This window comes from Tachypleus tridentatus, unplaced genomic scaffold (assembly GCF_004210375.1).
Source record: "Tachypleus tridentatus isolate NWPU-2018 unplaced genomic scaffold, ASM421037v1 Hic_cluster_1, whole genome shotgun sequence".
NCBI classification, from domain to species: domain Eukaryota; kingdom Metazoa; phylum Arthropoda; class Merostomata; order Xiphosura; family Limulidae; genus Tachypleus; species Tachypleus tridentatus.
Genome location: NW_027467777.1, coordinates 24,931,235 through 24,947,376, shown reverse-complemented (window position 1 = coordinate 24,947,376; position 16,142 = coordinate 24,931,235). Strand labels below are relative to the sequence as shown.

The 16,142-nt window shown below is 33.7% G+C and overlaps 1 protein-coding gene across 2 annotated transcripts; it reads left to right on the top strand.

The window, feature by feature from the left end:
- The first annotated feature begins 1,205 nt into the window (after window positions 1-1,205).
- On the top strand, window positions 1,206-15,760 carry LOC143242064 (uncharacterized). 2 transcript variants are annotated; one of them, XM_076485422.1, is made up of 5 exons: window positions 1,206-3,257; window positions 6,939-7,061; window positions 9,343-9,448; window positions 14,464-14,656; window positions 15,099-15,760. In XM_076485422.1, the coding sequence occupies exons 1-5, from the start codon at window positions 3,131-3,133 to the stop codon at window positions 15,183-15,185; spliced, it is 636 nt and encodes a 211-aa protein (XP_076341537.1). In that variant the 5' UTR covers window positions 1,206-3,130; the 3' UTR covers window positions 15,186-15,760. The 2 variants fall into 2 exon arrangements, with proteins under 2 accessions (XP_076341537.1, XP_076341538.1); XM_076485423.1 differs by lacking the exon at window positions 6,939-7,061 and having other exon boundaries at window positions 2,965-3,257.
- The last annotated feature ends 382 nt before the right edge of the window (window positions 15,761-16,142 follow it).

Genomic DNA, 16,142 nt, shown 5'->3' with positions numbered 1-16,142 from the left:
TGTTGATTTTAGACTTTCATTACAAACATGTTTATGATTTATCAGTATATCCACACAGGTGAATGTGAATTTTAAGGAAAAATAAAAATACTTTATAAAAAAACTATTCACATTATATATCACATGTCACAGTACCAGACTGTTGGCAAGAACCAATATTTCTTGTTTCAGCAATGTTAACATACAGTGAGAATGTCTTGTTTCAAATGTGCTTTAGACAATGTACACGTTACAGTTTTGAGTTTAATAGATTGCTTCTATCTGTTTCTCGAAGGGAACAAGTTCTGGTGCATTTGTTTTTCACATTGTAAAAAAATGCCATGCAGTGGTTTCCTTATGTATTCTCTTTACTGACAATTTTAATAATTAACCATATTGCATCTTAGTTAAAGTGTTAATGAGACTTGTGTTGGTCTGTGTTTAGTTAAGTACGTGTATCTTGTAATATATCAGTTAAAGTGTTAATGAGACTTGAGAAGATCTGGGTTTAGTTAAGTACATGTATCTTGTAAGATATCAGTTAAAGTTTGTGAGACTTGAGTAGATCTGTGTTTAGTTAAGTACGTGTATCTTATAATATATCAGTTAAAATTTGTGAGAGTTGTGTAACAGACTCGAAATTGGGTTTAGATATCTGTGGTGGGCAGAGCACAAATAGCTTAACATCATACTCCTTTAAGTTAATATCTAAGAACATTTAAAAAAAAAATTGTAACTGATTCCTTCCTGGACTGTAAAATCTCTGGAACAGTCCTAAGATAAATATTAAACTATTTATTCTTGAACTCATTTTGGTGTTTTTCCACCTTACAAGACCCGTATTATATAGAAGGTATGGCATTCTGTCTCTTGTTGTCATTGGTCATTTATCACTGTAGAGCGTTCTTCCTGTTCGAGTGAAGCTACAAACAAAAAAACTGACAGAAATTTCGGTTTGAACTTCTCCTTTTGAAGATAGAGATTAACCGGGGGTGAAGAGAAAGTTCGTCTTTCTGATAAATAAGCTGAAATAAAAATTATTATTATTAAACAAATAGTAATTAAAACACCTGAGATACTGAAACCGCGGTATAAGGCAAGCCGGCACAGGCAGAAAAACCAACCACGAGCACCCAGTTCAAGCGGATTACCACAAAATCAACGACCGATTAATGACATTCAGGGCAGTATGGATCTATAAATCTAATGCCTAGTTTAATTTGGTGTGGGGGAAATGGGAGTACCCAGAGAAAACTCTCTTTCACTTCCCAGTTCAGTTTAATTGGGAAGTGCCTGAGCTTACCGCAAAATTGGAGAACTAAAGATAAAATCTGAAACAGAAAATAAGGTTAGTACATATACCAAAACTTTTAGGTGTGAGAGACATAATAAGGAGACTTATGGATGCACCAAGTACTTGATGTGGCTTCTAATTTAAAGAACTGTTTCGTGAGAGAATTTCTTACGTTAGCAGACCTGTAATATTTAACAGCAGGTTTATGAATCCAAGAATTTATTTGAGGTAATGCCTGCAGGGAGTCTAGGTATGATAAGGAATGTATTTAGGTATTCTATAGGCTAATCTGATCACCCCGAATTGTATGGATTCTAGTTTGTTAGAGATATTATGTGACATGTTGCATGTGACTATGCATCCATATTCCATAAGTGACCTGATATATGCTTTATAAATAGTAAGGATGGATTCCGGTGAACATCCAACATGAGTGCCTCCGATCCGCCTTAAATACGCAATGCGTTGGTGGGCTGCTTTACAAATGTTATTAAAGTGATCGGTCCGAGTGAAGCTAGTGAAGGTTCCATCCTTTATGTATGTGACAAAAACTGGACTCACCTGCAGGTTTCTGTAGTTACCTGGTTAATTAGCGTTTCACACTTCAGAATACAATCGTGATGAATGACCTGTAATTCAGTTGTGCACATCATTGGTCAGTAGCATGTATAGCCCTTCTGTACATCTACATAACTTTGGAATTTGTACTCTCTTGTGACAAAAACTTTCTAACTTTGATGAAATCCAGTTTTATCATAGGGGATTTATGAGAAGCTGAGTTAAACCTGTCCTTGAAGTATTTCATGAAATATTCATTTTACAAGCATGCAAGACTTGCTTGTTTCCATTAATCACTAGATGAAAAAATATTGTTTTCCTGTCGAAGAGTGTTTTTAGTTGTAATGAAAGTTTTGTCAATTATTAATAACAAAGTCCTGGAAATATTTGTGTAGTTGTTACTGTTTTTTGTTAAATATTTAATGTAATTAAATATTGGAAAGGACCCAAGAACAATTTGTTTTAAGTATTTGATCCAATTAAGTATTTAGAAAGGGTGTTTTTTGAATATGGAGAAATATTTTTGCTTTTAAAATATTAACGTTTTATGTCCTGGGGAAATGTTATGTCAAGTATTTAATCCAATCAATCATTGGTCAAGTTCTGAGAATGTTTTTCATGTGCAAAAATAGATTTGTTTGTTGTTTATCTAAGTATGAATAACGTGTAGAGTCACGTAGAAACAGGTTTGTTTCATGTTTTCAATTTAATTATAACGATTGAAATTCTCGAAAATAATTTTTCGAGTACTTAATTCAGTTAACAACTCTGAAGTCACGGAAAAGTTTTTGAGGTATTTATAAAATTTAAAGCTCTAGAAAATGAGGTCGTTTCTTTAATTGGTAACCTATAACATCCAGATACTTTAAGTGCGAAGTCCTGTAGAAATATCTTGTGTGTTTTTCAATATATTAACGATTAAAGTTCTGAAGAACGAGTTTTTTTTAAGTATTAATGATAGCGGCTAAAGTCCTGCTGTTCTTTTATATGTTGAGAAATATCACAACCTTTACCCTTGTAGGTGATATCTTTTTCCGTGAAAATGCCATTAAAATACACACATACCTAATCACAAACTGTGTTTGTTTGTAGGTGATAACATTTTCGGAGTGAATGTTTATCTTGCAGTTACTTGTTTTGTCAGCACAATAAAAACCTACATATTTAGAAGTTTTACACCACCTTGGCTGTACATCCCTTGTCGTTTAATATGGAAAATATCATTTTCTAATCGTATATACAGTAAAGAAAATTAGTGTTTCAGTAAAATGGAGGTTTGAATAACGTAAACATTTAAACATGTGCTTATGCGCAACAGTTTTGATGGCTGTTTTTGTTTATCGGTCAGCTTTAGAAGTTACGGCAAGCAACATCGAAGTTGACGACACTGACAATTCTGACGAATCGCTAGAGATAGAATGGAAAGGTACGTTTTTATATCAAACATTTTCTCTGAGTACGTAACTGTTGAAGATAAACTAACTTTCGTACTGTCATGAAATACCCTGATTTTTATTATTACTTTCTGCATATGGTAGTTAACGTTCGAGATATGTATATTTTAAAGTAAATATTACGTCAGCTACTTACTGTTCGCAGTTACAATGTTTCGTTCAAAATTATACCGATTGTGTAGGTCGAAGTACACAACGTCTACTTCACTTATGGATGAAAATAAAATATTAATTGGCTCCATGTTTTGATGTACCGATCCGTTATGTTGCAACAGACACACAAAAAGATTGTTAAATTTTCGTAGATAAATTTTATCATTCGAGGTTAAATCCGTTAATTAAGAAATACAATAACCTTGAATAATTATCTGCTGTTCTATGTGAATGTCTGTCTGTTTTTGAATTTCGTGCAAAGCTACACGAGGGTTATCTGCGCTAACCGTCCCTAATTTAAGAGTGTAAGGCTAGAGGGAAGGCAGCTAGCCATCACCACTCACCGCCAACTCTTGGGCTGCTCTTTTACCAACGAATAGTGGGATTGACCGTAACATTATATCGCTCCCACGGCTGAAAGGGTGAGCAAGTTTGGTGTGACGGGAATTCGAACCCACGGCCTTCGGATTACGAGTCGAGTGCCTCAACCACCTGGCCATGTCGGGCCTCTATGTGAATGTTACGAAACAATGTATAGATGTTGATGTAATCTTGAAGACAATGAAACTACCTTTAAAAAATAGTTTTTTATTATAATAACAAAAGCAGGGTCTACTACGTTTGTTAATATGAAAACTAAATAACTCTTGTCTTAAACGATAACAATATTGTCGTAGGAAAACGTGTTCATATAAGATCATTGCGACGCTCCTGAAACTGTGGCTCACTGTCATGTAAGAGTTTACAAGTTACTCTTTATTGTTTAATCTTGCCAGATATTACTGTTATTATCGAAGAGTCACTAGTACTTGATACAGACTTGTATAATATCACTAAGGCTACCTTTAATCTGATGTTATTTATGTCACTGTTGTTGAAACTTGACAGTTATTATCTGAGGTATCCGTCTATGACCAATATCAGTGACGCCTGCACGTAATATCTGGCAAGATTCAACAACAGTGACTTACATATTCTGAGATTAAAGATAACCGTAGTAATTATCGGAGAGTCTCTGATACCGCATATAGACTGGTATTATACAAAATCGTTATTTAAGCCACTGTTATTGTTTGTTTGTTTTTGAATATCGCACAAAGCTACTCGAGGGCTATCTGTGCTAGCCGTCCCTAATTTAGCAGTGTAAGGCTAGAGGGAAGGCAGCTAGTCACCACCACCCACCGCCAACTCTTGGGCTACTCTTTTACCAACGAATAGTGGGATTGACCGTCACATTATAACGCCTCCACGGCTAAAAGGGGCGAGCATGTTTGGCGCGACGGAGATGCGAACCCGCGACCCTCAGATTACGAGTCCCATGCCTTAACACGCTTGGCCATGCCGGGCCTGCCACTGTTATTGCACCCGATCAGATATTATCTGAAAACTGTTTTTGTTGAATATAATTATAAGTTGTATAAAAACCATTGTTACTGAAACTAAAGCGAGGTAAGTAAAAAGTAAATGTTGCTTAACCTCTTCATATGTTATGTTGTTAAAGATTAAATAAATGAATAATAAATGTGTTTAATAAGCTTATTAATCTGTAATCATCAGATAAATATGTTTAATAGGCCCACTATTCTGTAATCATTAGATAAATATGAATAATAGTCCCACTATTCTGTAATCATCAAATAAATATGTTTAATAGGCCCACTATTCTGTAATCATCAAATAAATATGTTTAATAGCCCCACTATTCTGTAATCATCGGATAAATATGTTTAATAGGCCCACTATTCTGTAATCATCAGATAAATATGTTTAATAGGCCCACTATTCTGTAATCATCAGATAAATATGTTTAATAGGCCCACTATTCTGTAATCATCAGATAAATATGTTTAATAGGCCCACTATTCTGTAATCATCAAATAAATATGTTTAATAGGCCCACTATTCTGTAATCATCGGATAAATATCATTGAGTATGTTTAATGGGCCCACTATTCTGTAATTATCTTAAGAGTGCGTTTAATAGGCCCACTATTCTGTAATCATCGGATAAATATGTTTAATAGGCCCGTTATTCTGTAATCATCGGATAAATGTGATTAATTGTCCCACTATTCTGTAATCATCAGATAAATATGAATAATTGTCCCACTATTCTGTATTCATCTGGTGAGTATGTTTAATGGGCCAACTATTCTGTAATCATCAGTTTAATGTGTTTATTGGGCCCACTACTCAGTAATGAAGTCGTAGATTCTACAAAAGAGCTTCTGTTGTACATTATATGATACAACACGAAAATTTGTTTCTTTATTAAAACCCACTAAGGAAGCGGTCCCTAATTCTTAATTAGCAATCAAAGGGAAAGCAGCTTTCCTACAGCAGTCATTTCCAACTCTCGAGCTACTCTTTACCAAAGAGTAGTGGGATTGACATTATAGCGTTACCAAGGCGACCATGTTCGGCACCAGGTTTATATCCTATAGCCTTTGGAGTACAAATTTAGCATTGTAACTGAGAGTTCGTGCAAGACTTGAACAGAAAAGAAAATTCTAGTTTTTTGGTACGTCTCCTGGAAACTAAGACTGATATTCAACGTAAAAATGTATTCTCAAGACGGCTGGTATGGGTATTAAAACTAATTAAAATACAGAACAATAACCTAGAGATGAGCTAAGAAGGTCGAAATGTTGATAAGACATTTTTACTTCAAAATGGGTTTCTCGTCATGACGAATGATATTCAACGTGTTATTACCGGAAACTGTTTTTTCTGCTTTTTCTGTTCCTTAACAATGGTAATTGTTTCTGGGTCTCCTGAAAAGAACCATATTGATATGATCTCGTTCTTTCTACGCAGTTTTCCATGAAATGCTTAAACGTTTTAGGCCTGTAATTTCTGAGATGCACCAAGGAATTTGGCAGATAATTGATGGAATGAGATTGCCAATATTCCAGTTTCTTCAGCCAGTTACTTCGAGATGAGGGCGGTAACTTGTGCATGTTCAATTTGTGAACCATATTTGTAGTCTTGCTAATGGTACCAGAAGAGAAATTCCGAGATTTCATTGAGACATTTTTTTCAAAATTCAAAGGTTCCTTTATTAATGGTAGGTTCTGCTTTGTGAATAAAGGCAATATGCTTAATTAACACATGTTCTGGTGTTATTGCCCAGCTGTTACTTTACTATACAGATCTTCCACGTACAAGGAATGAAAGTTTTGAAAACACTTTACACATCAGGATAGTGCGAGTTGTCTTTACTTGCGGGACAGACAGTAAAATCATTGAAACATCTACCATAACTACAAATCAATACATATAACCACTCGCAGATCAATGTTCATAACGTGTAATGGCTCATTGTGGAATATGAAACATCTTGTTGCTACATATATTAAATATACTGCGATTTTATAACAAGAAATAAAGTAAATAGTATCGTTGTTTGTAGTGTAAATTATTCATCTTTCAATTATATTGTTTGTTTTGTCATTCATATGATATATTTTCATATAACTGTAATTTTGTTTACCCACCAGATTTATTTGGTAAACCTTGTGTCACGAATGACGACTGCAACTATGATTTATTTGCTACATGTTACAACTTTAAATGCAACTGCCGTTTGGGTTATAGACCTGTAAATGGTCTATGTAAACAAGGTAAGTGAATAGGAATGCATTTTCTGTTGTTAATTATCTTGCAGTTCCTTTTCAGAATAAAGCTGAAAACCTAATACCTTCTTATAGTGAGTTTTTGTATTTGCTTGGACCACTAACTGCTTTAATGTTTATATATGCATACCATTTTTTTTTCTGAACACTTCGTACAATGGAAGATGGCTGTAAAGAATGTATCTTTGAACCTTTTGTTGGTTTGGAAAAAATAACTAATTTTAAAATCATGCCAGGCTAAACCTTTTTATAAAAATAATTTATTTTTTCATTACAGTTTCCTTCTTGATACATATCCTCTTACATAAATATTAGCCTAAATCTCATATTAAAACCACATGGAACATATAACTACCATAATCCTCTTGCATAAAGAACACTAGCCTAAATGTCATATTAAAAGCCACATTTAATATAGAACTACCATTATCCTCTGACATTAATACAACCCAATACTCAGTTGAAAGAAAATACAAAGGTCTCATCCAAACAAATTGCAAAAATACTAAAATTTCCCACAAATGCCACAACTACAGTGGTGTACCAGGATTATGGAAGTAATGCCAATAAAAATTGTTTCAGCATAGAAGATATTTCTTGGCTCTTCTACAATACGTTTTACTTAGTAGACCGCGAGATGGAAGCACCTCTGTACAAAACAAGTGTTCTGTTCACCTTGGACGTTGTATAAACGTAACTACACTAGAGCAACAGTAAATAGTACTAAGAGAACAAAAGCTACAGGAAGAGTATTCTTTTTTACCATATTGATGCCCACAATTTAACGTAAACTATATTATAATTAAAATTAATCAAACTCACAAACTAGACACTAACAGATTTCTGTAAATTTGAAAATACCTACCACCCTGACTTTAAGTAATCAAAATACCTACCACCCTGACTTTAAGTAATCAAAATACCTACCACCCTGACTTTAAGTAATCAAAATACCTACCACCCTGACTTTAAGTAATCAAAATACCTGCCACCCTGACTTTAAGTAATCAAAATACCTGCCACCCTGACTTTAAGTAATCAAAATACCTGCCACCCTGACTTTAAGTAATCAAAATACCTGCCACCCTGACTTTAAGTAATCAAAATACCTGCCACCCTGACTTTAAGTAATCAAAATACCTGCCACCCTGACTTTAAGTAATCAAAAAATACCTGACTTTAAGTAATCACCCTGACTTTAAGTAATCAAAATACCTGCCACCCTGACTTTAAGTAATCAAAATACCTACCACCCTGACTTTAAGTAATCAAAATACCTGCCACCCTGACTATAAGTAATCAAAATACCTGCCACCCTGACTTAATCAAAATAACCCTGACTTTAAGTAATCAAAATACCTGCCACCCTGACTTTAAGTAATCAAAATACCTGCCACCCTGACTTTAAGTAATCAAAATACCTGCCACCCTGACTTTAAGTAATCAAAATACCTGCCACCCTGACTTTAAGTAATCAAAATACCTGCCACCCTGACTTTAAGTAATCAAAATACCTGCCACCCTGACTTTAAGTAATCAAAATACCTGCCACCCTGACTTTAAGTAATCAAAATACCTGCCACCCTGACTTTAAGTAATCAAAATACCTGCCACCCTGACTTTAAGTAATCAAAATACCTGCCACCCTGACTTTAAGTAATCAAAATACCTGCCACCCTGACTTTAAGTAATCAAAATACCTACCACCCTGACTTTAAGTAATCAAAATACCTGCCACCCTGACTTTAAGTAATTGCTTTGATCTACTTACTTTCACAAACATTTTTATATAACTTATAACCAGAATTTACAAAGGTAAGAATAATAATCCCACACAGCTATATTATTTCAATTCACAACGCCATACGCTCATCAAACGAGCATTTATCATTGGTAATTTCGTGTGCATTGACAAAATTAGTTCTAGTATACGTGTAGCAATGCCAGAACTACAAAAATCCTAACAATTACTAAAAATATATAATATTGGAAACTGTTAAAGAACACACGTAGCCAACAAGAACCATTAACCCTGCTTTCTAACTGAACCATATGGATGGACCAAAACTAATTACAGAAACCATAAACACTACTTTCTAACTAAACCATACAGTCTAAAACAATTTCAGCACCTGTTACCAATCGTCTTATACGCGATTATAGTATACAGTGTAAAGTCCGAGGCTTGGAGCAACTGCTACTTGCCTCATAACAAATTATATCTCTACTGTTCGTGAGAAATCTTTATTATTTATTTTGTTATTTTCAGTGACAAAAGAAGTTGACAAGAGTAACCTAACTACTGCCATTTTTTCGACATTAGGAGGGATCATCTTGTTATCAGTGTTATTCGTGTTATTTCTAAGATTACTGTCGTAAGTAGAAAGCGAATAAACTTTACTTTTTTTTATTGAAATCAATGTTTGATTAAATCTGTACACGAGCTTTATATTAAATAATTATTATGTAGTGAATAATCATACACATTAGTAACAATGTTTGGTATTAGCCGTGAGTATATTGTCGTTATATTATATGGTTATTAACTTGTAACAATGTCTGGTATTAGCCGTTAGTATATTGTCTTTATATTATATGGTTATTAACTTGTAACAATGTCTGGTATTAAACGTTAGTATATTGTCGTTATATTACATGGTTATTAACTTGTAACAATGTCTGGTGTTAGCCGTTAGTGTATTGTCGTTATATTACATGATTATTAACTTACAACAATGTCTTTTTATTAAACGTTAGTATATTGTCGTTATATTATATGGTTATTAACTTGTAACAATGTCTGGTGTTAGCCGTTAGTATATTGTCTTTATATTATATGGTTATTAACTTGTAACAATGTCTGGTATTAAACGTTAGTATATTGTCGTTATATTACATGGTTATTAACTTGTAACAATGTCTGGTATTAAACGTTAGTATATTGTCGTTATATTATATGGTTATTAACTTGTAGCAATGTCTGGTATTGAACGTTAGTATATTGTCGTTATATTATATGGTTATTAACTTGTAGCAATGTCTGGTATTAAACGTTAGTATATTGTCGTTATATTATATGGTTATTAACTTGTAACAATGTCTGGTATTAGCCGTTAGTATATTGTCGTTATATTATATGGTTATTAACTTGTAACAATGTCTGGTATTAAACGTTAGTATATTGTCGTTATATTATATGGTTATTAACTTGTAACAATGTCTGGTATTAAACGTTAGTATATTGTCGTTATATTATTTCGTGATTAACATTACTTCTTATTACTTGGCGCTCAGCATGGCCACGTGGTTAAGGCACCCGACTCCTAATCTGAGGGTCGCAGAATCAAATCCCCGTCAACACCGAACATGCTCTCCCTTTCAGACATATTTTTCGAGAGAAGTTTTCATGTGTAAATTGATAAATTTTAGAATGCAATAAAGCATCCTAAAGTTTCCATACTAGCTAGTACAAAGGCTTACCCCCAGGAAGTATCTATCAATAAAGCCACGTTATTAATTAAGTATATATCAATAAAACCACGTTATTAATTAAGTATATATCAATAAAGCCACGTTATTAATTAAGTATCTATCGATAAAGCTACGTTATTAATTAAGCGTGTATCAATGAAACCACATTATTAATTAAGCAACTGCCAACCTTTTACACTTCTTCTATTATCTTTTTACGTTTAGCTTTCAGTTGAGATACGAACGATTTCATCTGGTAAGGAATGTCGAATATTATGATAGTCAGAAGTAGGATAAGTGGACAGGAACACTTTGAAAGCAACTAGACATAATATTTGTACTTGATTTGCTACACAGTATCTACCAAGGTAGTTCTAAACGGTTTCTGAACGTGTCATTTAGAGACTTTCATGTTCTTTAATATTTGTACTTGACTTGCTACACAGTATCTACCAAGATAGTTCTAAACGGTTTCTGAACGTGTCATTTAGAGACTTTCATGTTCTTTAATATTTGTACTTGACTTGCTACACAGTATCTACCAAGATAGTTCTAAACGGTTTCTGAACGTGTCATTTAGAGACTTTCATGTTCTTTAATATTTGTACTTGACTTGCTACACAGTATCTACCAAGGTAGTTCTAAACGGTTTCAGAACGTGTCATTTAGACACTTTCAGGTTCTTTAATATTTGTACTTGACTTGCTACACAGTATCTACCAAGGTAGTTCTAAACGGTTTCTGAACGTGTCATTTAGAGACTTTCATGTTCTTTAATTATTGTACTTGACTTGCTACACAGTATCTACCAAGATAGTTCTAAACGGTTTCTGAACGTGTCATTTAGAGACTTTCATGTTCTTTAATATTTGTACTTGACTTGCTACACAGTATCTACCAAGGTAGTTCTAAACGGTTTCTGAACGTGTCATTTAGAGACTTTCATGTTCTTTAATATTTGTACTTGACTTGCTACACAGTATCTACCAAGATAGTTCTAAACGGTTTCAGAACGTGTCATTTAGAGACTTTCATGTTCTTTAATTATTGTACTTGACTTGCTACACAGTATCTACCAAGATAGTTCTAAACGGTTTCTGAACGTGTCATTTAGAGACTTTCATGTTCTTTAATATTTGTACTTGACTTGCTTGCACAGTATCTACCAAGGTAGTTCTAAACGGTTTCTGAACGTGTCATTTAGAGACTTTCATGTTCTTTAATATTTGTACTTGACTTGCTACACAGTATCTACCAAGGTAGTTCTAAACGGTTTCTGAACGTGTCATTTAGAGACTTTCATGTTCTTTAATATTTGTACTTGACTTGCTACACAGTATCTACCAAGATAGTTCTAAACGGTTTCTGAACGTGTCATTTAGAGACTTTCATGTTCTTTAATATTTGTACTTGACTTGCTACACAGTATCTACCAAGATAGTTCTAAACGGTTTCTGAACGTGTCATTTAGAGACTTTCATGTTCTTTAATATTTGTACTTGACTTGCTACACAGTATCTACCAAGGTAGTTCTAAACGGTTTCTGAACGTGTCATTTAGAGACTTTCATGTTCTTTAATATTTGTACTTGACTTGCTACACAGTATCTACCAAGATAGTTCTAAACGGTTTCTGAACGTGTCATTTAGAGACTTTCATGTTCTTTAATATTTGTACTTGACTTGCTACACAGTATCTATCAAGATAGTTCTAAACGGTTTCTGAACGTGTCATTTAGAGACTTTCATGTTCTTTAATATTTGTACTTGACTTGCTACACAGTATCTACCAAGTAGTTCTAAACGGTTTCTGAACGTGTCATTTAGAGACTTTCATGTTCTTTAATATTTGTACTTGACTTGCTACACAGTATCTACCAAGATAGTTCTAAACGGTTTCTGAACGTGTCATTTAGAGACTTTCATGTTCTTTAATTATTGTACTTGACTTGCTACACAGTATCTACCAAGGTAGTTCTAAACGGTTTCTGAACGTGTCATTTAGAGACTTTCATGTTCTTTAATATTTGTACTTGACTTGCTACACAGTATCTACCAAGGTAGTTCTAAACGGTTTCTGAACGTGTCATTTAGAGACTTTCATGTTCTTTAATATTTGTACTTGACTTGCTACACAGTATCTACCAAGATAGTTCTAAACGGTTTCTGAACGTGTCATTTAGAGACTTTCATGTTCTTTAATTATTGTACTTGACTTGCTACACAGTATCTACCAAGATAGTTCTAAACGGTTTCTGAACGTGTCATTTAGAGACTTTCATGTTCTTTAATATTTGTACTTGACTTGCTACACAGTATCTACCAAGGTAGTTCTAAACGGTTTCTGAACGTGTCATTTAGAGACTTTCATGTTCTTTAATATTTGTACTTGACTTGCTACACAGTATCTACCAAGATAGTTCTAAACGGTTTCTGAACGTGTCATTTAGAGACTTTCATGCTCTTTAATATTTGTACTTGACTTGCTACACAGTATCTATCAAGATAGTTCTAAACGGTTTCTGAACGTGTCATTTAGAGACTTTCATGTTCTTTAATATTTGTACTTGACTTGCTACACAGTATCTACAAAGTAGTTCTAAACGGTTTCAGAACGTGTCATTTAGACACTTTCATGTTCTTTAATATTTGTACTTGACTTGCTACACAGTATCTACCAAGGTAGTTCTAAACGGTTTCTGAACGTGTCATTTAGAGACTTTCATGTTCTTTAATTATTGTACTTGACTTGCTACACAGTATCTACCAAGATAGTTCTAAACGGTTTCTGAACGTGTCATTTAGAGACTTTCATGTTCTTTAATATTTGTACTTGACTTGCTACACAGTATCTACCAAGGTAGTTCTAAACGGTTTCTGAACGTGTCATTTAGAGACTTTCATGTTCTTTAATATTTGTACTTGACTTGCTACACAGTATCTACCAAGGTAGTTCTAAACGGTTTCTGAACGTGTCATTTAGAGACTTTCATGTTCTTTAATATTTGTACTTGACTTGCTTCACAGTATCTTCCAAGGTAGTTCTAAACGGTTTCAGAACGTGTCATTTAGACACTTTCATGTTCTTTAATATTTGTACTTGACTTGCTACACAGTATCTACCAAGGTAGTTCTAAACGGTTTCTGAACGTGTCATTTAGAGACTTTCATGTTCTTTAATATTTGTACTTGACTTGCTACACAGTATCTACCAAGGTAGTTCTAAACGGTTTCTGAACGTGTCATTTAGAGACTTTCATGTTCTTTAATATTTGTACTTGACTTGCTACACAGTATCTTCCAAGGTAGTTCTAAACGGTTTCAGAACGTGTCATTTAGACACTTTCATGTTCTTTAATATTTGTACTTGACTTGCTACACAGTATCTACCAAGGTAGTTCTAAACGGTTTCTGAACGTGTCATTTAGAGACTTTCATGTTCTTTAATTATTGTACTTGACTTGCTACACAGTATCTACCAAGATAGTTCTAAACGGTTTCTGAACGTGTCATTTAGAGACTTTCATGTTCTTTAATATTTGTACTTGACTTGCTACACAGTATCTACCAAGGTAGTTCTAAACGGTTTCTGAACGTGTCATTTAGAGACTTTCATGTTCTTTAATATTTGTACTTGACTTGCTACACAGTATCTACCAAGGTAGTTCTAAACGGTTTCTGAACGTCTCATTTAGAGACTTTCATGTTCTTTTTGTGCATAATCGTTAAGCTTGTGGTGCGCTGACGGTTTCAGTCACCTTAACACTTCAAATCACTTTTCGCAACCACAGTGATAAGAGAGCGAGAGAACTGTCTTCACTAAATATCTCCAAAAAATTCAGTTCAAATTAATTAAAATCGGATTGGTTAATTTTGTTTATTTTCAACAATTGAGTTTTAATGTGCATTTTGTATTCCAGGAAAAAGTGGAAAGAACAGAGACAACAGTTTTCTACCAGAGCTTCTGCCAGACTCCAGTTATCAACGGTTGTACAAAGGCAGTCTGCAGGTAACCCACTAACTGAAGATGTTACTGTACTTACCCCATCTTCGTCAGTTGCTTATTCTGAGAAACCGCCACCGTCTTACGAAGAAGCTGTCTACATGACGCATGTAAATATATGGTTCATATAAACTAAAGATTGCTATCTTAAATTGCAAAACCTGATATTATTTTAACGTAAGTTCTTTTAAAATTAGCACAGTTTTGAGCAAAACCCACAATTAAAATCAGTGAAATCGTGAATAAAACTCCATGTTTAAATATATTATTAAACTATAAACAATGAAAATAAGCATATTCATGAAAAACCAACATGGTTCTGAATCGCAATATTGATTCAACAATTTAAAATCTTTACGATGTTGAATATTTAAAGTTGTTTCTAGTAAACGTTTGAGACGTTCCTTACAGTGGTCGTTCTTAAACCAAGAGATGTAGAAAATGTTCCAAGTTGTGTTATGCAAGTGTTTTTCTTTATTAATATATTTAGTTGGTAGTCATGCCTATTTGAAATAACTTGAATGTAACTGAATAAATGTTGATCTTTTTTAGGGCATTGGTCTCAACGTGTTAACTTCTCAATGGGATACTAGCATCCCTCCACCTCCTTACGAGAGAATAGGACGAGGTAGATTATAAAGTAACATGTAGTTACCACTTCCGAAAGTGACATCGCCACTTCCGAAAGTGACATCGTACTTCATGGAAAGTTGATGAAACAATATGATATAAAATTAAAATGGCTCCTGTTAAATAAAAGTGGCTCAAATAGGCTTAGAAAAGGCATTAAAGAGTAGCACAGATGAAATTGAACTCTAATTTGTTTCCTTTTCCTGTTCTCCGCATAAAGATCATGCGTTCCTATTATTTAATTATAGTCGAGTGCCAGTATGTAGTCGATAAAATTCAATCTGACTTCTAAGTGTATTTTTTCTGTTTTTACAGTTATTAAAATGGTTAAGATTCTATTACCGTTATTTAAAAGTTTTTCAATTGAAATAATTTTGCAAGATTATCTTATGAGTATTTAATTTAAATAATTATTGCATATTTTCATAATATTGTTAATAATAACAAGATCCGAATGTGGACTGCACTATATTTAGGGCTTTATGGAATGTTAAAGAGTATGATATAACTACAATATTATGTTGATTAAATACAGCAATAAACCTCTACAGTGGAGACACAGGGTTGTGGAAAATCGTAACAGATTTAATGTCTCATTTTGTGATTCTTTTCGCATTGAATAATATTATTTATTACATGGTTTTTCGTATCACCTATATCGAATCATGCCTGGTCTTCTAATTCAGACTTTGAGGACATTGACTGATGTCTGGTCTTTTAATTCATACCTTAGGTACATTGTGTATTAAATGATTCTCCAGTCGCTTCACTTCTGCTTATGTAGTTATAGAGTGTAGCTTGTGTGGTTATTCTGTTGTTTTAGTTCTTAATAAAGACACATTCATGTTCCAGTTATTTTAGTTATAGAGTGTAGCTTGTTGTGTGTTTATTCTGTTGTTTTAGTTCTCGCTAGTTACACATTAATGTTACAGTAGTTTGTTATAGAGTGAAACTTGTTTGTGTTTA

Excerpts from the sequence above, each read along its gene's own strand:
- LOC143242064 (XM_076485422.1), top strand. The coding sequence starts at position 3,131 with ATGTGCTTATGCGCAACAGTTTTGATGGCTGTTTTTGTTTATCGGTCA. Across the intron at positions 7,062-9,342 it reads AAATGGTCTATGTAAACAAG|TGACAAAAGAAGTTGACAAG; the intron begins GTAAGTGAATAG and ends TGTTATTTTCAG. Across the intron at positions 14,657-15,098 it reads AAGCTGTCTACATGACGCAT|GGCATTGGTCTCAACGTGTT; the intron begins GTAAATATATGG and ends GATCTTTTTTAG.